Raw genomic sequence first — 24,165 nt, forward strand, 5'->3', positions numbered from 1 at the left:
AATTTTCTAACTGGAAGTTTCTGGACTTGAACTTCAAAAGTAAGAGCATTATTTTATTATCGCTTCAAAAACTATAAACGTTTTTAGATAGTGAATGAAATCAACAGTCAAACACTCGCGTGTTTTTTTTATTATTATTATTTTGATATTTGTAACTTTATCATTCCATTTATTAATTTAGTGACTTTTTTTAACCATTTGCACTGATTTATTTATTTATTTATATTTGTAAAATTATATGAGCTATCTGGAAATGTGTTATATTTTTATGTCTGATCTGATACTTATGACAGAAAGATGTGAATATCAAAACTAATAGACCTAATAAGAGAACATAAGAGTTTGTATTAAATATTTATTTTAACAAGATATAATGACATTCTGAATACCCGAAATGTTTACTTAGACTTGGCAGAATTTTATTATAAGCATCTGCTTTGATGGTTTCTGAATACCCTAGTGGGAAAAAATACTTTAGTATATTTCAAGTGTACTTACATTTGTGCAAGTACATTCTACTAAGTATTAAGTGTACTACCTATAAATATATACAAAGTATACTAAAAGTATGCTTGTACCAATTTTGACATATTAACTTTAAACATATTTAAATAAAATTGTACCAAAATACACTTTTAAGAAATATATTACATAAAAGTATACTTTAAGTGAACAAAATATGTATTTGCCCAAGTGTAAATATGGATACACTTATCCATATTTAAGTGTAAATATACACTTATCCAAATGTATATTTAAAAGATATTTTAAATATTTTAAAATATCTTTTAAATATATTTTGTGTACATTTTAAAATATATGCTCAAAATAGAATTTAAATAGATAACATTAATAGAATGTTAAAATGGCAAAGAATTAAAAAAATAATCTTAATAGTGGAACTTGATGTAATGTTGTTTAACAAAGCAAATAATGTGTTCATAGTTTACTTTGTGCTTTCAATATGTACAGTAAAATTCTAATCCTAAGTGAACTTGAAGTATACTCATGATTAATCTTTCTTAAAGTATGCTCAAGTATGTTAAAATTGAACATACTTAGTATATTACTTTTTCACCAGGGCAAAATTCTTTCAATAAAGCGTCAGAACGAAAACTTATGTCGTATCCTCTGTTGAAAGGCAGAGTCAGGATACAAATCAGGTCATCTGACTGAAACTTCAGTGTTTGCCAAATCAATTTTCTTGAGAAATCCAATCTTGACATTCTTGTTGACTTAACTTGTTCGTTGAATAAAAAGCAAACACTGTGGTGCCTCTGCATGCCGACATGAGTAGCCGCCATGGAGGAGACACCACCAGTTAAAGGCTAAAACCTTTGTTAAGAACCAATACATAAATAAAACCAGGTACTCAAAGGAGGAGATATTTTTCACTGTTCAGCGATCAGCATCTCAACCGGGGACAAAATTTAATGAACCTCTAAATCAGTGATAACAGCCAAGTCACAAAGACTACCGCTGTTACCGCCCGATGGAGGGGACCGCTGTCTTAGCCAAAAGGCCGAGAAGCAATTAAAAGTTTCTTACCACATAAAAACTCATTGAAAAACTCATGCGTTTATTTTCAGTATATCCGATTATTTTAACCATGTCTCTACTGGTCTCTATAAAACAAAACTGAATTCTACAATCCAGTCTAAATTCAGAAAAGTGGATCACCTTAACTCCCCTCTTTCAGAGGGAGCATTTAGTTTATTTACTTCTTCACTTTGGGAAAGATTAACTGAAAAACCAAATGCTGGCTAAGAGGTAAACATTACTGTTCATAGCTGCTTTCCTCGTCTTTCTAATTTCTAACAGGCTAATTATACATGTTAGGGTAAGACACATAATATCCACTTGGTGGCGTTGTTCGTCTACTCTAACAGCGGCAGACTGAACGGACGAAAGTTTGTATACTTAATGAGACAGGAAGTCGTTTACGCCCTGCGACAGACTGGCGACCTGTCCAGGGTGACCCCGCCTCTAGCCCGGAACGTTAGCTGGGGATGGGAACCAGCACCCCTCCCGACCCCACTAAGGAACAAGGGTGTACAGAAAATGGATGGATGGAAGTCGTTTACATATTTTAAACGCCACATTCACTACGCAATTAAAACGGTACAAAGTGAAACCGGTCTTATTACGTTGTTGTAATTTTTGTAAATTGTATCTGCCAAAGTATTTGTTTGCAATAACAGATGAGGCCAGACTGAATAAGAAGAGATACGAACTGAGAGGACGGCAGAGAAAAATCTGTCAATAATTCCACAACTATCCACAAGATGGCGCTGTAGAACACAGAAAAACGGTACAGTACTTATTTGTCATAAAATATTAGCGCCTAAAACCTTCAATGCTTGGATAAAAAAAAAATAAACCAAAATTGAAAACAAGTGATTATATCTTCTAATTTATAAAGGGTAAAAGTTAACAAAATGCTGCAAATGGCCAGAGAAATTATCTCAAACATTGCAGGAAATCTAAAATAAAATAAATAAAAAAAATCCAACTCAGTGTCACATTATGTTGCAAATTTTGTGTAATTTATTATGGAGAGTTGTGACTTCAGTCTTGTTAATATATGTCCTGGGTAATCAAATTTTTTTTTTTCTTAAAAATAAGATACTAACATTCTTTTCCATTTGTAATTCATTGTGATTTATGAAACTCAGGTTCAGAGTACATGTAAAACAAGGGAAAAATATTTCTGAAGGGAAATTACCTTTTAATTCTATCCAATATTTGATAAGTCAAACAATATACCTAAAATCAAGTAAAAAAAAAAAAAAAGTCAGAGAATAGACATTAATGCATGAAATTAGTAAAAAAAAAAATAAAAGCTCCAAATGCAGTTCTGACTCCAGAGCTGCAGAGTTCTACTTATTCACAGGCAAACACAACAATGAATCAGCATATCCATTCCGGTAGCAGCCTTCATCTCCCATAGTTCACTAGCACCTCTGCAAGTCCACCATCCCATAAAGTCTGCAGACGATATGTTCAGCGGCCTCTTGAAGTAGCAGTAACACAGCAGGTTTCAGGCTCAGCTAGTCAGAGTTCTGGATTTGCCCTCCTCTAGATTCTCCGCCATTCACAAGTGGCTGGAGCTGATGCTCCTGGCAGCTTCTCTGTAGGGTTAGGAATAAAAAAAACCAAAAAGGTTCCTTGATGCAAGACATTCCTTCTTTAAAAATCCTTGCAGCAGTTTCTCCATGTCTCAGTGGCACCCCTGAAAATTCTCATCGGGTGCCCATTTTAGGGAGTCACAGCAACAGAAAATATAGGAATTTAATTTACATTGCCCGTTTACATTTATGTCTTCATTGAAGAAGATAACTGTATGCCTTGCTATGACAAACTACATTTTTCGGCATTTTTCAAGTGGAGGTCATGCCCCCTCCAACCCACCGCTTGGGGACGCCACTGTCAAGTACCCAGAAAAAGATCAAATTCTCTACATGTTTCAGAAAACACACAGGAAGTTTGGCTACTCTTCTCCGAGCTTCGCGACCGTAGAGTAGAGAGTGGTCTCTGCTGGAGGGTGTGAAGAGTCATTTTGATCACTACCAGTTCTGGGCTCTCCGCCCTCGATATTGACGCTGGCGTAGTGCAGCTGGTCTGCAGGTGGGTTCACTGTGGAATAAAGAGTGCAGACTGTTTTTGCTTCTTTGTTCTGCGTCTGTATCTCGTCATATTGGTGATCTCCATCAGTTGTCTGGAAAACAGAACAACAATTAGGACGAGTTCCAGAGTAGTGACGAGAAACGCGCTCCTGTTATCAAATGTAAATGAGACACAAATGCGGACCTCTGCGCTTTGTACTGTGTTTATCTTCGGCTCCGATGTTTCCCCTAAAGCACAACATGCAAAAATAGTGAATATTTAAATATAGCTTCAGGATATTTATGTTACCTCTGCGCAAATAACTTGTAAGTCAGTTTTCATGAATTTATAGGGGCAAAATCTGAGTTTTAAGTTCCCAAACTGCTAAATGAAAAACCATGCTTACGATTGCAATTGAATTAGAACAGTGTTTTTTTTTTTTTTTACACAGCCACCCCTGACCTCGTCTGTTGCAGAGTTTCCGTCTGCAGCGTATTAAGACAACTGCAAGCACCACCACGATCACGACACCACACACAATGCCAGCAATCGCTTCTGCAAACAAAAACAGCAGGAACAAAACATTAATTTGGGTAAATTAGCAATTAGTCTTTTCAAGACGTCATGCTACAGTGAAAACTCCTAGGAATTGTTCAGCGTTGTAATTCTGCGTTTATAACACTTATTCTGTTCCTTTCACGTTCACCATGTTAAAGAGATAAGTACAATTAACAGGCACACAGTTACAGCATAAAGAAACAATTTCAAAATGTTTTTGTAGAGCCATAGTAAATCCTTCTTTACCTGGTGGTAGTTTTTTGTTTCCTTGTTCACCGTCTAAAAGAGATAAGTACAATTAAACGACAATATTTCAGTGCAAACACACATTTAAAATCATTCTAAAAATGATTTTAAAATGTTTTTGTAGAGCAATAACAAATCTCTTTACCTGGTTTGTTTTCTTGTTCACCGTCTGAGATAATTAGAAGACAATATTTCAGTGCAAACACACAAACATTTAAAAATGATTTTAAAATAATTTTTAAAATGACTTTAAAATGTTTTTGTAGAGCAATAACAAATCTCTCTTTACCCAATTTGTTTTCTTGTTGTTCATCATCTAAAAGAGATAAGTACAATTAAAAGACAATATTTCAGTGCAAACATAAACATTTAAAAATCATTCTAAAAATGATTTTAAAATCACTTAAAATTACCAAAATGTTTTTGCAGAGCAATAATAAATCTCCCTTTACCTGGTGGTAGTCCTCTGTTATCTTGTCCACCTAAATGAACCACAAATAGCTGTCATAAATGGTGGTTTGGTGGTGGTGAGGATTGACGCCGAGATCCAGGTATGGTGAACATGATGATATGTTTAATAATAATGATGCTTGGAACAGTCCAATACAGGCAGCACGGCAGAGAATAAAGCTAGCGCTCAACACCAGTAGCAACTGTACTAAACAAAGACTGACATGACAAGCTAATGCCGGCACAGGACTTTGCAGTTCTACTGTGCCAGCAGACTAACAGTCAAGGACATAGACATACGTTTGACGTTAGACAAGGACCCCAAAGACAACAGGTGGACTTAAATACACACGGGGTAATCAAGGGAATGAGAAACTCCTGGGAACAATCAAGGGGAAGGCAGAGACAGAGACTCATAGGAAGGACCTGAACACAGAAAACTCTAAAAATAAATAGACAGAAACATGGATCATGACAATAGCAGACATAGAGTTACAATGCAAACAAACAGAAACAAAGACGATCTTTAGAACTTCATCTGGTTCTAGTCAATTTAAATTTTGCTAAAACGGTTTCATTTTGTTGGTTTGCTCATATGTTTGCCACTCATATTTACCTTATCCTACAAAACATGCCAGTACAGTGGCAGTTTTGGATTACCTTGCAAAAATATAACATATTATAAAGACTGGACAAAATCACTAAACCACCTGCAGACAGGTGGGATTTTTCTCTGTGTTTTGCCTCTTTGACATTTCATACCTTTGTAGTGGTGGTAGTTCCATAAAATTTTATGAAATTGGGCCAGAGGAGGGTTTTCTTTTCTTTTTTTAATCAACCATATTGTGATTTCTACACGCTTTTAAAACCAACAGTTGACAGATAGATCGACAATTTTCTATTTTTATTTTATATTTTTAACAGATTTAAACAAAACCGTGACAGCATTTGATCAATTCCACCAGTTGGCTCACAATTATGGTGATGCTAAATTTGCACTTGGCTGCATTCTTGTTGTGTACTACAGAAACGAGGAACATTGGGACAAATTGGTAAGGAGAGGCTCACTAGATCAGCCTTGGCATTATTCTGGGCAGTCGTGACAGGGCAACGTACCAGAATGATGGGTCCCTCCAGAATAAATCACTACCTCTTAAAAAAAACAACAAAAAAACCCATCCCATTTATGTTCTTTCTAGGATTTTGCTTAAAGTGATAGCTGTGTCTCTTTACTGATACATTATGACCGTGTAAGTCCATATTAATTTCAATCAAACAGAGAGACTGACCTAGGCATGTTGCATATCTGATAGGGAATTAGATATGTAGGTAGTGTGAATTTACTGAAAAATATGACAAGCTGTCGATTAAAGTTTTATTCGTTCAATTTAATTCAACACTTCTTTATTTTATTATGATGAAATAAACAAAATCCTTACTGGCTTGACAGCAGTCAAACTTTTCTCGTAATTGCTGATCAGGTTTTTGTAAGTTTCTGTTTTGAAGAATTTAACTTTGGTGATAAACTTCAAGTCTTTGACGTCTGATCTTTCTAATCTTTAGTTCTCATAACAGTGTCAGTACTCAAAATGTTAATATTGCTTTCTGTCAGAAGAAAGATGTTGGTAAATTCAAAATTACTTTATCTGTAAGAGGCCTTAATGATCCTTACAACATTAACTTAGAAGTCACAATTTGAATCTACTAATTGTGAGCTTTTGATTTGAGCCAAGGATGAAAGTAATGGCCTCAAGACACAGAGAGCAGCAAGCAACATCAAAAAGCTTTCCTTCATTTTACGGTTTCATTCTGTATAGTAATGAAAACACATATTCATGCTGCAGTATTGTTAAATATATACAAAAATATAATTAATAGAATCAAGTTTATTGTGTTAATTGTTTTGTAATATTATAATCCTATTACCACTCCATTAAAGTACTGTCTTAAATATATGAGTTTTCCAGTTTATAAAATGTATGCATAAATGATAGAGGAGGCATTTACATGTATGGGTGGAAACAAATAGCAGGTGTTTCTTACCACAATCAGAACCAGAGCCACAACCAGAATCAGAATCCCTGTAAGTCCTCACTCGTGTTGGTGGTATAATCTGCTCAGGTTGGGGTGGTGACTCTCCCTTTCTGCTGTAGGTCGGGACTGTAACCGGGTCTGAACAACAACAAAGTATAAGTGACAAAAAGCATAAGAAGCATTACTTGATGTACAATTTAAAAAAGCCCATCTTAAAAAATAAACTTAACTTATAGAAGTAAATATGTGAAGAAACATATAACGGCTCCAAAACAAACAGCTCTGGTTTCAAGGGGTCTTAAGTATTTTTTTCACCCTTTACAACAACATTAACAGTGAAAGGGAGGCTGTGGTAGCAAGCAACCTATCTGTGTTGTGTGACTTGCACCAAATTTATGAAGTGGATTTTTTTTGTTAGTTTTATCTATGCATAATTCAGCTGGACCCTGATTGAAATTATGTTACCGGACAAACTATCAATAAGCCCTATAAAACACAGAGAGAACATATCAATATTAAGCTAGCATGGCAGCAAGCTTCACTGCACATAAATGTCTGCAAAAAGCCAGACTTCAGATGGATGCTTATAAACAAACACTGTTTGAGCATTTTAGATGGCCTATTTGACACGTTTTATAGCTTTCTCAACCACATTAAGCCAAGTGTCGGAGGATGAACTGCTGAACACCATTTCAACCTGATACATTATTATTAGTCTAATGTTATTTGGAGATTTTTCAGATCTCATAACTTCAGAGTAACCCTATGTACTCTGTTTTTATAAGGCCGCATTGTGTTGATAATTTCTTAAACAGCGATCCACTAATTCAGATCAGTACTCACTCAGAACATGGAGGACGACCTCCTGTAAACAAGTGATTATATCATTTTCTTCCAGGGCACACCGGTATTTGCCCGAATCCTCCTGAGTCACCGTGAAGATGTTCACCTCGAACAGTCCTCGCTGTTTATCAACGCTGAGGGAAATCTTTTCCCGTTTTGTGTAGTTTGAATGCTGCGCTGAAATCATCTTTGTCCAGCTGAAGTTTCCGCCGCCTCTGCAGAAGTGTTTGATGCCATTTTCAGTGGCTTGTGGATATTTGCAGGTGATGGAAACAGACTCTCCAGGGCGTGCTGTTTGCTCCACTGTTGCACTGTCGCCTTTGGGAGAATTAAAGAGTAGAGTCATGATCGCTTATGTTTATTAAAGGCACGTTTTGGTTTGTTTTAAGCTGACTGTTAACATTTAGAATCCATTTATGATTCAGAATAAGGCCGTGATTGCTAATTATTATTCTTGGCGTGTCTGAGTAAAATACATTACTGCGCTTAAACCTGTCTAGATATGTTTTGTTGTTTTCAGTAACTGTAAGTACGCGCTGACGCACCATTTTTCTACTGTTGCTGAAATACAAAGCAGTGAAAAGTAGATAGTTAATAAATGTAACACAACTATTTTCTTAAGCACATTGTTTCTTCTTAATTTCTGACTTGCTCCTGATACCATTTGTAAAGACATTTCAAAGCATGTTTTACGACCAACGTACTTACAGTGTGACCAATCAGCAGTGTTGAGAGGCGCTTCATCATTTTCCTCCTCTACAGATAAATCTCCACTGACTGTCATGAAAAATTCACCAAAAGTAATTTCATTTTCACACACTTAACATGTTTAAGTCCCACATCACTTTATAATGTAAAAAATAAAATAAAATGCTCTTACCTGTCAGCAACCAGACAATAGTTGTAAAATATATCCTCATGGTGGAGTTCAAAACTGCTTGAACTGAAACTAATATTGGCCTAAAACTTCTCCTCAGGAAGTCAGATCTGTGACCGTTTCTGATTTTTTTTTTTTTTTTAAATTATCGTTTCAACTTCTCCTTTCTTCTACAGGACTCGATGCATTTGCATGTCATCTGTCATCAGAGCATCTGCCTCCGACGTGAGAAGGAGAAGAAATGCAGAAGAGAAAGCTGGGACCTGACTCATACGCAGAGTGAACCTCCACCTGCTTCATGTGACTAAAACACGGCTCCGCTTCACTGAACAATGTCTGCAGTGTACGACTTATCTTTGGATCGAAAATCATTATGAAAATAAATACGAGCTATTTAGTTTCATGTTGCACATTATCTCAGCATATTACACCCCGAGGTAAAAGTGGAATATTCAAAGCTCAGGCTATAATAAGGAACATGTTTGAATTTTGACTGTGTTGATTTTCTCTGGTATGTGTGAACGTAGCCTGGCACTTCGCTGAAGAAGATCTCCCATATTACTGACGTTTGAGGTGAAGGATATTATTTTTCCATGGAAGCACTAATCCAGTTTAATTACCAGATGAGTCCAGATAAAGGCATTTTTTCAGATGAGCCGTGTCAGAGTCCCTGACACACATTTTGTTCTGCTGCAACTTTTATTTGTTGGGATTTATGTGACAAAGATAAATGTGGGTTTAAATTTCTTGGTGGTTTAATCAAAGAACAACTTATGATGTTCATTTGATGGAAGGATGAATTCATCTCTTATTTTCTCAGAGAATGGAAATTCATGACTCTTTCAGAATGTGAAGCCGCAAAAACTTGGTCAACTTGAGGACACAAATAGCAACGGATATGTAAATTCCTAGAATGTGGAAGTAATTTACACAGGTTATGTACTTGACAGCATTGAGTGAGAATAATTTCTGTTCGATCTGGACCTCTGTCAGAGAAGCATAGCATTAAAATGTTTTATTTTTTTTTTTTTAAATGGGCACTTCAGCAACGTTGAACTTTTGCCCTGAGTTTGGAAGGAAAGAAGATTTTAGTTTGATAAGAATCTAACAAAATCCTAAATGTTACTTGGGCCTATTGAAAGTAAATTACTCCATGTCTTTTTCCACTACTGATGTGACATACATCTATTTTACAAACTAACAACCTGTTTGATATGAAAAAAGAAAGCTGTTTGCATTTGTAATCCAATTCTTCCACAGAATTTTAAATCATTTGTATGTTTCCATAACAGGAAGTGGAGACAAACAGAGTCAGAAATGCGTAACGTTAGTTATTCAGCTGTGTGTTCAAATCATCTCACCAACATGCTGCATGTTATTTCTTATAGTCAGCAATGATTTAAGTTATTTAAATTTATACTCACATGTTCTTTATAACTATTTATGAAGAGTTTTTTGTGTTTTTGTTTTTGGATTTCTTACATTCATGCTAAACATTTGCTCATAGCCAAGTTATAGAGATTGATTACTAGATAATAACATATATCGTAAAAAAAAAAAAAAAAAACCTGTAGTATTGGGACCATGTTAGTCTGGAAGGCTTTTTTTAAACAAAAGTCTGGTTTGCCTCTTAACTTCTAAATGTTGTGTAAGATTTTTTTTTGTTGATAAAACTTAATGGCAAAAAAAGTTATGCTCTTGATTTGAGAATATGTCACCTACAAGGTGATTTTAAAATAATGAAGATTTGGACTCTTGAAATAATTTTAGAATTTGAATGAGTGATCAAATAAAAAAAACATTAAAAACATCTATTTATAGGTGATCTGTTCTAAAAGAAATAAAAAAGGGAGATTACCACTGAAACTTCTAAGGCATAAAATGTGCTGCAATGCAGCGCAACTAATGAAGAAAGACGGAAAAAAACAATATATTCCTTTGTCAATTAGAAACTGTCCACTAGATGGCAGTATTGTTATGAGTTTACATGAACAGAGGGTTTTGGCTTAAATATGTTGGATTATTTCTTTGTTCCTTTTGAGTTTGCATGTATGAAACCATTTAGCCTAAATTGTAATTTTCTGTCAAATTAATGTGTTTATTTAAGAGGAAGATGAAAAAAAAACTCTAAAGTATTCAAAGGTAACAAGAAGGAAAAAAGATGAGTATGAAACTAAATAATTAAATAAAAATATTGTATATTTTTTTATCTTTTTGTGCTGTGCATTTGAAATAATTAATGATAATTTAAAGAAAAAACACAGCTGACAACTGAGCCTATCGATCACATTTTGATCTATAGGACATTAAACAAACCACAAGGATAAACTTAAAAACATCTGCTGTAATCACTAGATATAATTTTCTCAGTCAAAGATGTAAAAACTTATATTTGAACGTTAAAGCTGTTCAGCTGGCGGAGCCTGCAGGTTTGGATTTAACAAACGAGTATGTGGTTAGTTCGTTTTGAGGAGAGGCAGCGCTGCAGGCTGGTTGTTCGCTGAAGCTGATGGTGGAATAGCAGAGGTTGTCTGACTGGACCTGAGGCCCTGAACGGATGTTGGAGTACAGAACCTCCGGCTGATCCGCGTTGATCCTGAAACCTGCTCCTTGCTCCTCACTGACTGACGAAGCGGCGTTGGCATGTTGGGATTTCTTCTGGATCGAGGGCTTCGAATATGTAACGCCATCATGTTTTCCTGAACAGGTTGAGGAAACACAGAGAAGTTCTGAATCCCTCCACAAACCAAACAACATTCATACATTAGATAAACACGAAGCAAGAGTAGGTTACAAAAGCAACAAAATGCGACACATCATTTGCTCACATTTTTTTTCTCTGTGATCAAATGATAAGTGTGTTCACTGCTTCGTTCTGTTACAAATACGTTTTTATGTAGACATTTGAATACGATGGAGTATTAGGGCCATGCTAAGACAATTTAAAAAAATACAATTACAAGAATAACGTCCTAATATTCTGACTTTATAAAACTCTTTATAAAGTAAAATTCTTGACTTTATTCTCATTTATTTCTTAGTTTTTTGTAGCATGGTCCTAAAACTCCACTGTATTTGTTCTTCCAGTATAAGCAAATTTTAGTAGATACTAAAATGGTAATTGAAGATTGCTTTTAAAGTCGTGAATGTCTTTAATCACTTATTCCATCACTTCATATTACATACTAAGTGATGTGAGCCGGAGAAACTCTGCCTGAAATCAACCTACAGACCTAATTATGATAGATCTTCAGCTTTGGGCCCACAAGCTGTAGAAAAGAGTTTGGAAAAATCTCAAAAGAATAAATAAAGATAAAGGGCAGAATAAAATGTCTTGTCTTTTTTTTATATCCAAAGAAAATGTTGAAAAATTAAAATTTTAATGAAAACCTGTTAAATGTTGTCAGCTTTACTTGTGATCATCATATGTTTAAATGAACTAGTAGGTTTGTTATGGGCAAGTTTCTCTTTGCCCTGTGTGTTTGGCGCAACCTAAAAGGTGTGTTTCAGCGGTTTGCACCTTGAGACGTGCTGACGTCTCTTCTTCTGAGTCTGAAGAACGACAGCAGGACGGTCGCCAGAGCCAGCACCGCCACACCAAGACCTGTTCCAAGATACACCATCTTATCTGGAACAAACATAACCAATGAAGAACAAGCTCAGCAAATTGTCTTATCAATAAGGCACTGAAACAGAAATGCTTACTAGAATCCAGCGTCTTCAGGCTGCTTCCTTGATTCTCTGTAACAGAAGGCAAAAAGAAAACTTTGACATGTTTCATGATTTCGTCACATGCTTTTGAGACGAAACAAACCCGTTCAGAGAAGCTTCCTCATCAGTGAAAGGAAGCAGAGCTGATATTTTTATCTCGAGAAGAAGTGATAATTACGGCATCAATGTTACAACAACTTTACTCGCCTTCTTCTACAGAGAGGGTCACTTTGTCGTACGTGTCCACTCCGACTCTCTCAACGCCACACCAGTAAACTCCTTCGTCGCCCTTTTCCAGTTTTGATATTGTTACATAGAATGTGTTCCCTTTATCTTCTATAGAGTACTTCCCCTCTTGCTGCATGGGCCTGCTTTTTATCAGGACGTCTGCTTCACTGCACGCTCCTTTGCAGAAATATTTGACATTGGTGGTGGCATAAGAATGAGAGCATGTTATTTTGACTGATCCCCCCTCAGTTCCTGTTACAGACATGGCTCCAGTCTGAAAAACCACTAGACAAAAGAAAACAGAATCAGAAACACATAAAGACAATTTCTGAACAGACTTTTGACAAAATAAATAAATAAATAAAATCCTCCAAATGTGACGTTTCTGAATTTCACGGATTAGTACTATAAACACGTAGCGGTGCCCGTAGCAAAGATCAAAGCCTTAAATAAGTTTGTCTTTTGCAGCAGCAGGAAAATCCAATCATATATTGAAAACATTTCAGTGGAGAGTAAAAAACCCCTTTGAGATCAGCTTTGGGGGTTTTGGGGCTGTTGTTTGTTTTTTTCTGGTAACACCATCACTGGAATCCCTAACAAATCATTAATCATCGTAAATAAGCGCAAGTAAAGAATTTAAAGGAACTGTTGGCATTTTATGTATAGATTTGCAGCTGTAAAGAGTGTCAGACATGTTGACCACAGTGCTAACCGCTAACCTCGCTGACAGACATGTTGCATTTGCCGTGACAAAACAGTGAAATCACTTTGACCAAACTGATCTTAGTTGGTTAAAGACAGACTTGACCTCATTTCCAAATTATTTTGAAAAAAAAAAAAAAAAAAAAAACCCCAACAGGTTTGGCAGTTCATGCTGAAGTGTTACATCATTGCATCATTTTATTGGTTCATTTTTTTTATTATTTTTACAGTTTTACCTTTTCGTAGATTATTAGTTTCATCATTCTTTCATCTCTCACTCAGTGGTTTAGTTGAGTGTTACTGGCTTTTGGTCCAGAAGACGAAAGGCAAAAAGCGTTCAGTCAAGGTGTGGCGTGTTTATAGTTAATCAGATATTACTCTTGGTGTATGAATATTTTTTAACTTTGTTGTAAAAAAAACAAAAAAAAAACAGACAACTCAGTAAATTTAAGCTTCGTTTTTAAACACCTTGTCTGCTGGTGGGGGTCAGAGGGTCAGAGGTTAGCGCTCTGACACTGGTTGGTAGCCATGGCTACCGTCCAGTAGCTCACCACCGTCAGTGAGTGACAAAGTCCCCAAAGATCGTTGTCTGAGAACAGCAGCGTTTTTCGCTGCGAGGTTACGGTGCTGCAGTCAAAGGTTTATTTATCTGTTGGGGTTTTTACGTATATTTGCGAGCGCTGCCAACAGATAAGGGTGCCATGCATCCCAGCAGCAGATAAGCAAAAAACAAACAAAAAAACTGAAATGAAGTAAGTTTCAGTGATAAAAAAGAAAGTGCAAGATGTTGTGTTTTTAACTTTTATGTTGTGTTTATCTTTTCACTGCTGCAAACTGCGACATTAAAGAGATACCAAAGAGATACTTGAAAACGAAAGCTCACCAGCTGCATTGAAAATGCAATTCGAGTCAGCAAGAAAATTTTATTGGTTTTAACTCAGAAGCAAAAGTTCGTGAAGCTGATTTAACAACAAGAGACAAGTTGTCTAAATATTGTTTTTTAAGCTCATTAATCTTGACTGGTGAGTTTTACCTTAATGCTGCAATTTAAGCTAATTAATTATGTCACAATATGCAAGACAATATCAAGTTCATATAACTATTTACTTTAGAATAATTTAAATCCTTGTTTCAAATTGCATGAACAAAATTTCTGACCTGATAATGAAATTTGATAAACATTATTATGAAAACATTTAGTGTGAACAGGACATTATCCTCAAGCTTTGCAAACTGTCAGTTGCATTAAAATAAACCTTTGCCTTAATAAAACACAAGAGTCAGATCAATGTAACGCACTTCCGTCTCAGGATACAAAAACATGCCGCTAAGCACTCTGGGAAATGATTCTCACTCCTCTCTTCTTCTACTTTCAGTTTTTTCTTTAACCAAAAAACTCTAGTTTATTCCTCCAAGAGTTATTCAACTCTTGGAGGTTTGAGAAAATTAATAAAAATGTTAACACAACTTACCACTGTAAATTTATCTTCCACAAACTCAGACATTTAGGTTCGAAATCTAAAACTCGCTAAATTTATTTAACTTAAAGAGTAGAAGATAGCAGACACAACTAAACGCAGCTCAAATGTTCTACAGTGTTCCACAGGGCAATAAACTTTACAGAAGAAAAAAATGAATAGTACATGTGTAGACATTCATTTATATTTTTTATTAAAGTCCTAAATGTTGTTTTCCACCCCCAGAAGAACTAAGTGAAGTGACGGTGGAGTTTCTAAACCACTGTAGAGAAATGTTCAACCACAGAAGATGAAAAGAGAGGAGGACACTCGAAAGGGATGAATTAATAAATCTTGGTGAATTTACCTTCCAGAGCGAGGACAACAGCAAGAACCAGACTCCTCTTCATGATTTTCAGATGGTTTGTACGTCTGTGTCAGTTTTCTCAATCCAGACATCAAGATTGAGGAAATCTGTCTGCGCAGCTGCTTTTATTTTTACACAAGTTCCTTGCTGTTGTTGCACTTCCCCACTTCTGACCAATCTTCTATTTAAACTTAAAGAACATCCTTTGGTTCACATGTTTTCTTTCTTTCTTTCATTTACGTGACAGAAGGAACTACTTATGGTACACAAACCGAAGTGTTTGGTAAACTTAAATAGGTCATGAAGAACTTAGGAAACCAGAAGAAACTCTTCATCACCAGAAAGAGGTAAAATACCAAATGCTAAGTTGTAGATTTGCATTATGCTGTGGTACACACGGGAGGAAACGGTATGTCCTGTTTTGATAGCAGAACCTGGCTGCAGTGAACTGCTGACTGGTTCACAATACAACCAGCTTTTGCCAATCTAGTTGAGCGTAGATTATACCTTTAACCTCAGCTTCCTTCCCTGCTACAATGTCCCCTCTGCTTCTCAAGAGATGGCCGTCTTACATGTAGTTGTGCTCCCTATACCTAATCATTGTATTTTTTAAAAAAGTGCTTTTCTACATTTATTCATTTTTGATATTTCATTGTTAAAACCAAAACTTAAAAAACTAGTTTTTTTTTATAATATTTCTTTTTAGAGGCCCCTGTAAGTGCTTAAAATTTATTATTAATTTTTTTTACATATTCCTTACAACTATCACTATGTATTACTGGCACAATCTGAGAGAGATAACCAATCAGAGCAAGGAGGAAGGTCTTAACGCTGCCAATCATCCTTGTGTACACACAAATGACAACAAACCAAACACTGAACCAAATACAGAGGAAAAGCAGATACCAATGTGATCTTAATAGTAACTTTAACGTCCCTGTTCGTTTCCTTGTTTTGACTATAAATTACAAGCCTTGATATTTCCGACCCGTATTCAGAACCAAAGAAGCCTTTTGGATGTGGGGTGAAACAAGAGAAAAAGTCCAGGTACCTTCTATTTGACCACATCAAGAATGTCCTGGATGACTGACCTACTCCATGGTAATGAGAACAACATGTAAAATAAACCAATCAGGTCTTAGAAGGCGATACATGCAAAGTGTTCAGCCTCAGTCACTAATCATTCATTTGTGTCATTGAGGCACTGGCATGGTACAATTATCAACTTATATTGATAATTACAGTTATTTTATTTCTTGCAGCTCTTACCAAAGCAAAAATCTAAAGTAAACACACATTAAAGTTAATATTGGATTTCAAGTGTTTACTGTTTCGAATGATAAACCTCTATGCCGTTCTGCCCTTCAACAAACACAAGTGTCAAGGCCATGCACTGCAAAAACACAAAATGTAGTTCCCAGTGCATAAAATCCTGTCACACTTGAAATAAGACCAAACCAGTTTAACAAAACATTTTTACCATATCAGTGAAATAATTTGCCAGTGGAAAAAGCACTTTTTCATAAATGTCATGGAGTTGTTGACTTAAAAAAATTGTTTGTAAAACTCCTCCTGCATTAAAAATGGAACTCGTGAGTCAGTTTTGTTTTATTTTAAGTCTGCTAAGATATTTGCATTAGAAACCAGTCCAAAAATACTTAGATTTTTTTTTTTTTTTTTTTTTTTTGCAGTGTATTAATTTGCTTATAGCATGCGATGTTTTAAAAACACCATGATGGACGATCCTCCACTTTCAGACCATGACTTATCATGTTTTCTCCATTCTAGAAATATTTCCAAACAGACTTTCTTTGCGGCAGTTTATCAGATTGGCAGTGTGCAGCAACAAGTGGGAGAGGGGCAGCTCACATTATGCTTAACATCATCAGGGAGAACACATCTGTACATTTTTTAATCTCATTAAAGCCACTTTCAACTGTGCAAACAGCTTTAGTAAGATGTAATAATTCTGATCATTTACCTTCTTCATTTATCACAAACAGCCAACAGAAATCTGTGTGCCTTTCCAATAGTACTGAAAGAAAGGAAATGAAAATGTCCGTTTCAGATTAAATTCCTCCACAGTAGCTGAAGGACGGTGTTTTCCTGACCCTTTTCATCATTCTGTTGACTCATCAGAATGATGGAAAGCATTTTAAAACTTTTTTCACACAGTTTTCTTACATTTTTTGAAAGAATAAAACAGTTTAACTTGCCCATACTGTCAGATAAGTTGATTGTACATCCAAGTAGGTGACTGCATCTTAATATGACTGTAATTTTGTACAATACATTCAGCAAGTAGGACGGCAGCGGGCAGGTAGAAGGAGCAGAGAAACGTCTGGCACTTCCTCCTTCATGTCACTGAAGAAACTTCAAGCTATAAAACTGAGAGAAAAGTCTGTCACTTTTTACAGATTGGTATAACTTAATACCAATAACCAACCCACACACTGTTCCAGGTATAAGCTCTGTCAGTGGACAATCTGCTCTTTTGGAGCTCGTTGTTTGGAGCTGCAGCTCCCGTGAAGACTGTGGTAAACATGGTTTTCCAGTCGGCTCCGGTCCAGAATCTGGTACTGGCAGATATGTCCCGGTACGTCTACATCGACGTATTCGCCGAGGCTGCAGGAGATGGTGGACTCCCGATTCTCTTCTGTGAAGCAGGAGTAGAGGTCAGAAGGTGGCCGAGGTAAAGTAGAGAGGTCAATGCAGTCCGGATGAGAACATCCACAGGGCTCTGGTGCCGCTCCCGCAGGCGAGGGCATCATCGTCTCATAGTCAGACGACGTCTACAGGGAGGACAAATCAGTGGCGTCAATGAACAAGTCATGGACTTAGATCAGGTTTTTAGATAAGATAGATAAGATCTATCTATCTTATCTTATCTTATCTTATCTTATCTAAAAGCATCAGCTGTACTGACCTGAAAGAACATGATGTCACATGTGGTTGTAGAAGTTCAGAGTGATTAAATAAGCAATCAAGAGACTTACAAATAACTATTTTTAATGAACACGAAACAGAACTCTCCAGCAAATAATATTGGTGAAATGTGCTGGCATTTAGTTGTATCATTTGAAAATCGTTTCAGCGGCTCTTGTGGCAGCTTGACTGCTCCTAATATGGAGAACACGATGTCAGCTGTCCAGACAGAACATGTGACAAAAACCGGATTTGACCGCTGAGTTTCCCCTGAGGGAAGTAGGGATTTGAGGATGCTGCAGTGCCCCCTTGTGGACTATAGATGACAGACATGTTCAAACAATGTAAACAAAAGCCAATGAAAAAAACTCCCATAACTTGATCCCCAAATATCTGACTCCTCCCTGCACTCTGGGAAATTTATAAGATTTATTTTTTTGCTCTCATATATTTTACACTAAATATTAGAAATAAGTGCCATATTTTTCCCTAATCCTCCTTCATCTCTTGGTTCTCACTCACTTCATGCACAGTCTTATTTGGAAAAGTCTTTTCATCGCCTCATAAATCAGACAAGTTTGAAAGGCAGAAGGCGGTACAGTAATATGTCATTGTCAGCATCTTGCTACTTCAGACAGGAAAAATATGGATTAAAATGTCAAAGTTCAAAGGTTCCAATAGTTAAAGGGAGCAAACTGGATAGAAGGATGCTTAATGAGCTGATATTAGGGATTCACATTCAACATGTATGCACACATCAAATAGATTTTGATTCCTTTGATTGTCTGAGGTTTTCTTCATGAGGTGGGAGTGGATAGCTTAATTTTTCTCCCCTTTAAAAATCAGCGCCACACTGCAGCAGGAACAATGAAAATGATAAGGACCAGTTTTAAAAGCTAATTGTGGCCACACAAATAAAATTTTGATCAGCACAGATAAATACAAACAAATCACAGTGTACTGATACGTTATTTATTTATTTTTTTATTTCCTTTATTTAATCAGGTAAACCCAGTTGAGCTCTAGATCCCATTTTCAAGAGGGACCTGGGCAGAAGTCTGCCCTTTCTTATATTATAAATCTATAAAAGAAAGGGTAGTAGGATAACTTAGGGATTTAAGAGAAACTAAACCATTGTTAATTTTAAAGAGAAGTTACTCCAGATATTTAACTTGAGACCTCAATGGGTGTTATTTTATTTCATTATTTTGTAAACCAACCTCTCTTTTCTGGCGTGGGGTGGATCTCCTGTGCTTCGCAGCCAGAAGAAGACATATTGTGAACAGACACACAAAGATCATCGCTCCAACGCACAATATAATAGTCAGGAACAGCTGCATGGTGAGCTCTGTATGTTAACAAATAAATAATAATTATTCAGTATAACTTCAAAACAGCAAAACACTGACAGAAGTATATAGGGATGTATAAAAGTAACGTATTAAACAGAGAAGAGTATGAAAGCACATCAAAAATATTACCAAACAATACTGTGGGGTCAAAAACCAATACTCACTGTGAACTGGTGCAGCCATGGTGGAGGCAGGGATTTTATACACTGGAAAATGCAACAATGCATTAGAAACAGAAGTATGTAACTTTAAAAAATAAATTCTAATAACAATATAATAATTATATATATATATATATATATATATATATATATATATATATATATATATATATATATATATATATATATATATATATGCCTTAATTTATTTATTGTCAAATTTATTTATATAGCACTTTACAACAGGTATAAAACTGCACCAAAGTGCTGTACAAAAACAACAACACAAATGACAAAATAGAACACACGTCAATTAAATGCCAAAGAGTAAAAATGAGTTTTAAGAAGCGATTTAAAATGATCCAGGCTGTGGGTCACATGGTGACAGTTTTAACGAACAAATAAGGCAAGTCCTGAGAAGCCAGCTCAATGGCAAGAACAAGATCCGTGCAATAAACACCTATGCTTCACCAGTAATCAGACAACCTGGAGGAATAATTAGACCACGACCCTGCAGGAATAATAAGACTCAGAAGCTACTAACCATGCATGGAGGGTTCCACCCCAAATCCAGCACCCTGAGACTGTACACGAGCCGTAAGGAAGGAGGCAGAGGACTAGTGAGTGTGAGAGCCACTGTCCAGGATGAAACATCCAAGATCCATAAATACATCAAGGACAAAGCCTCAACGGACGATGTGCACAGCGAATGTCTCAGACAATGGGGAACAGAAGATGAGGTGCTAGAGGTACCATCATGGGAGGACAAGCCCCTACATGGGATGTACCACCGACAAATAACTGAAGTGGCTGATATCAGGAAATCCTACCAATGGCTGGAGAAAGCTGGACTCAAGGACAGCACAGAGGCCCTCATCCTGGCTGCACAGGAACAGGCCCTAAACACCAGAGCAATAGAGGCTCAGATCTACCACACCAGACAAGACCCAAGGTGTAGGTTGTGCAAGGAGGCCCCTGAGACAGTCCAGCACATAACAGCAGGGTGCAAGATGCTGGAGTTGTAGTAAAAATGTATTCCTTTGTTCCATTTTTTTATTGTTATGTTTTTTGTTTGTTAAGATCCAGAGACCAACACTGGCTGTCTTACCTCTAGACTCAAGACTGTCCAATGCGGTACCTATGAGGAGCATGTTGGTGTCTCCAACTTCATGAACAGCCCAACAACCCCAAGACAATCTTTGTTAGTGAGTGGACAGCCCTTTGGTGGAGTGCAGAGAGGACCTGTCTCCACACAGAGTTGGTATTTGACACTTAATTAGAGTTAAAGATACCAACTCTCCAAAAGGAGTTAAATTAACTCTCTCTGGTGTTGACCCATATAGACACCTTAAAAGTATTGAAATCAAATCTGACAGAGTTCACTTGGGCCTGCCGGATCTGCCGTGTTGTTTTGAATCAGAGCGGTGCACTTAGACGGTAACCACAGCTCAGCGAGGAGGTGGAGGATATTGATCTTTTCACAGATTATCTGTCTCATAACAAACTGTCATGACATGGTGACAGTTTTAACGAACATGTAAAAAACATATTCTTTATAAAAGTGACATACTGTAGCTCTAAGTACAGAGGAGCAGCCTGTAAATAACTTTACTGTATCTCATTTCCAGTTGAATTTCACACAAAACAACGTTTATTTGACGTGTATCGGCTGAAAGCTTCATGAACTCAGGGATTAATTTGAAGTTTAAAAGTTTAGTGTTTCAATGAATTGCTAATATTTTTTTAAATATCAAATGTACCCATGTTATTTTCACGGAGAAACGGTAATAACAGCAGCATGAGATTGTTTTTGGCTTATTTAAACCAAGAACAATTCATCTAGCTTGACCTCCTTCGTATTTTGTCACCTCACGACCACAAACCTCCGTGTGCGTCAGTGGGATTTTACGAATCACACCAACACAGGTGCCAAAGTTATATCTTGGTATGTCTCTGCCAGCTTTTATGCATGTTGAAAGCCAAAAATCCCATCCTTTTGAAACTATGTCCCTTGTTCTTTATAGCCTAAGCATGAGAGGTACTGAATGAAAAACATCAAAAACATACAGAGCTAATTTAGCAACAGAAAGGCAGCATTTCTTATGCCACTTTTTTTTTTTTTAACCAAGTAAAATATAATTGTTCTCATTTCCATGTCGACGTGGTCTTGCCGGCCTTTTGCTACAGAAATTGAAACTTCTGAAAAGGAGAAGATAACATGGAAAACTAATTATACCCTGTTCTCATTTGTGGCTTGTGCTGCCTGTCATTTCTAAACCGCAGCAGGTCAACAGCGAATGTTTCTCACGTTGGCTGGTGAAATGTAGCTGAACATGTTACAAGCAGAATTTGTATGTGGTGTGTTGCATGCCAATAATTTCTGACAAAAGCAAAAACACATTTAATGTTGAGTTATAATCTGAAATCGGCACAATTTAAGGTTCAATATTCTGTTGTGATTCGATGCTTTGAACTTTACCTTGGGAGACATGCAGATGTATCTTCATGATGCGATCACTGCTCCCAAAATCACCACAATGGTACTTCCCGCTGTCGTTTAAATACAGTTTATCCAACCTAACGATAAAGTAGCCCGCTGTAGTGTTGTCGTAAAGAGAGACACGTCCTTTTCTTGTCCACTCGTTGTGTTTGGAAGTTCGTACGACCTGACCGAAGGACTCATCAATGTCTAAACAGCAAAAGTGTTTCGTGTTGTTTTTGCTGTCGCTTGGATACTCACATATGAAGTCAAACATTTGACCCTCAGTGCCAGAAACAACTGTGGGTTTGTCACACATCAGAGCTGGAAAAAAAATATTGTTTTAAAGAGTATCTGATATAAATTAAGTCAAGTGAGCAAAGCTTTCAGCAAGATGTTAATCAGTGTCGGAAATTCTGACTAAAAAGTCTAAGTAGAGAGGAAAATGCTTACCTCGGAATTGTAGAAAAGTAATGAAGATGACTAGAACTGGAGATGTTCTCCCTGAGATCCCCATTTCTCCTAGCATTTCCAGTTTGGCATCAATTCACACCGTCACTGTCACACGTCCACACCAACCTGGAGGCAAAATCTTCTGCTTGAGTCAGGTGCTTTTCTGGTCCTGTTCAAAAACGCCTTCCTCTTTCACATAAAGCTAAACCAAAGTGAAACCTTTGTGGCTTTTGGGATGCTAAAACTGATGTTGTGTTAAAATAACAGTTTATTCTCCGTCAACAGAGGCAGATGCTTTGTTAGGTGCATTTGATCTAAGCACATCCTTAAGTTAAAATAAAGTCTTGGTATCTGTTCTTATTTCTTTCGGGTACTGTTATGTCTGAATAATTGTCAACCTAATATAGAAGCATACCTGCTGAGGGCACTGTGTTCACCACGTTTTCCTTCAATTTAGTATTTATCTTTTCATAAAGTTGGTGCTGTGTCAAGCAGCATTCATAATTTTTCTCTGCCAAATTTCTCTTGTCGATTTCCTCGGATAGGGATGCCTTTGTTTTCTGCAATTGTTGAAGCAGGACTTGTACATGCTGTTGGAGGTCGATAACATTTTCTTGGGTTTGCTTGTTGGAGACGTCAGGTAAATTCTCCACCTGGATGTTGTCTGGTTCGGGAAAAGTGAGATTTGTTTTGTTTTCTCCTCGTCATTTAATGGCTGTTTCTTCAATTGTGGATCTACTGTCTGGTGTTTCAAGGACTGACTCTGCTTCAGTGACCAGTTGTGGTAAAGACGTCACTGAGCCGTCACCAAGTCTTCTTGACATGTTTACTCTTAGATGGCTGTTTCTTCTGTGTCTCTGTCTCATGAGGTTGAAAGCGGACTCTTTCTTTGGTGATCCATGGAGTGGTTTCTGGAGGAATTGTTTGACCTATTTCGCCTAGGTCATACATCCAATTCCCATATGACATGATTTTGTTGTTGTTGTCACCCTTCCATGTTCCTTGTGTCTTCTTGACATGTTTACTCTTAGATGGCCATTTCTTCTCTTTCACTGTGTCCTGAGGTTGAGAAGTGGACTCTTTTTGGTCACCAGTGAAGCATCTTGCTTTTGGGTATTTTTGTTAGAAATCTTTTCATCAGTGGGGGGCGTGCAACTCCAACCAGGCCTGAAGTGGTATCTTCTTCTTCTGCTTACGCTTTGGTGGCTGTTTCTCTCTGAGTTCATTCCAGTGAGGGGTTTTCAGCAGAAATTGTTTTACCTACTGGGGTAACCAACCACCCAGTTTCCAACTGATATAATTTCCTTATTGTTGTTGTTTGGTCACAGGTGGTCATTTCTCCCCTTGCTCATCCACTGTCTCTTGAGTTTGAGAGATTGTTTCTTTTACAGGGACCACTGAACCGGCTTGGTTTTCAGGATTTTCCGGAAAACAATGTTTGTTTTCCTCAAACCAAGTGTTGAACGGCACCTTCTTTTTGTTGCGCTTGGCCCTAGGCCGTTCAACTTCTCTTACGCTAATCTTGTTGGATGTTTCCATTTCAGTGATTGGCTAGTTTGACTGCATTCTTTCAGATTAAGAGATAAATCAGTCTTCAAAGTTGAGAAACTTATTTGGAACTGTGAAACGAACTTTCTTCACCAGAGGAGATCTTTCCTGCCAATAGCCATTGCAATCTGCAATAACTCTTTGAAGGATCTGAATTAATGAGTTACA

General features: G+C 36.9%; 3 protein-coding genes across 3 annotated transcripts; all 3 read right to left on the reverse strand.

The window, feature by feature from the left end:
* Window positions 1-2,524: 2,524 nt before the first annotated feature.
* Window positions 2,525-8,725, reverse strand: LOC106922047 (uncharacterized). The gene is made up of 11 exons (XM_088010085.1): window positions 8,618-8,725; window positions 8,446-8,514; window positions 7,738-8,055; window positions 6,904-7,032; window positions 4,863-4,892; window positions 4,700-4,726; window positions 4,556-4,579; window positions 4,411-4,443; window positions 4,069-4,161; window positions 3,811-3,854; window positions 2,525-3,718 (listed from the first exon to the last, which is right to left on the reverse strand). Exons 1-11 carry the CDS (start codon window positions 8,655-8,657, stop codon window positions 3,491-3,493), a joined length of 1,035 nt encoding a protein of 344 aa, XP_087866211.1. The 5' UTR covers window positions 8,658-8,725; the 3' UTR covers window positions 2,525-3,490.
* A 2,070-nt stretch (window positions 8,726-10,795) lies between these two features.
* LOC106922048 (uncharacterized) lies at window positions 10,796-16,538 on the reverse strand. Its single transcript, XM_014994150.2, has 5 exons — window positions 15,080-16,538; window positions 12,533-12,838; window positions 12,320-12,355; window positions 12,135-12,242; window positions 10,796-11,313 (listed from the first exon to the last, which is right to left on the reverse strand). Exons 1-5 carry the CDS (start codon window positions 15,120-15,122, stop codon window positions 11,024-11,026), a joined length of 783 nt encoding a protein of 260 aa, XP_014849636.2. The 5' UTR covers window positions 15,123-16,538; the 3' UTR covers window positions 10,796-11,023.
* A 426-nt stretch (window positions 16,539-16,964) lies between these two features.
* LOC106922026 (uncharacterized) lies at window positions 16,965-22,605 on the reverse strand. The gene is made up of 5 exons (XM_014994117.2): window positions 22,450-22,605; window positions 21,997-22,320; window positions 19,521-19,562; window positions 19,225-19,352; window positions 16,965-17,871 (listed from the first exon to the last, which is right to left on the reverse strand). The coding sequence occupies exons 1-5, from the start codon at window positions 22,523-22,525 to the stop codon at window positions 17,554-17,556; spliced, it is 888 nt and encodes a 295-aa protein (XP_014849603.2). The 5' UTR covers window positions 22,526-22,605; the 3' UTR covers window positions 16,965-17,553.
* Between the last annotated feature and the right edge of the window lie 1,560 nt (window positions 22,606-24,165).

This window comes from Poecilia mexicana, unplaced genomic scaffold (assembly GCF_051168715.1).
Source record: "Poecilia mexicana isolate PSO_F unplaced genomic scaffold, ASM5116871v1 scaffold_2, whole genome shotgun sequence".
NCBI classification, from domain to species: Eukaryota; Metazoa; Chordata; class Actinopteri; order Cyprinodontiformes; family Poeciliidae; genus Poecilia; species Poecilia mexicana.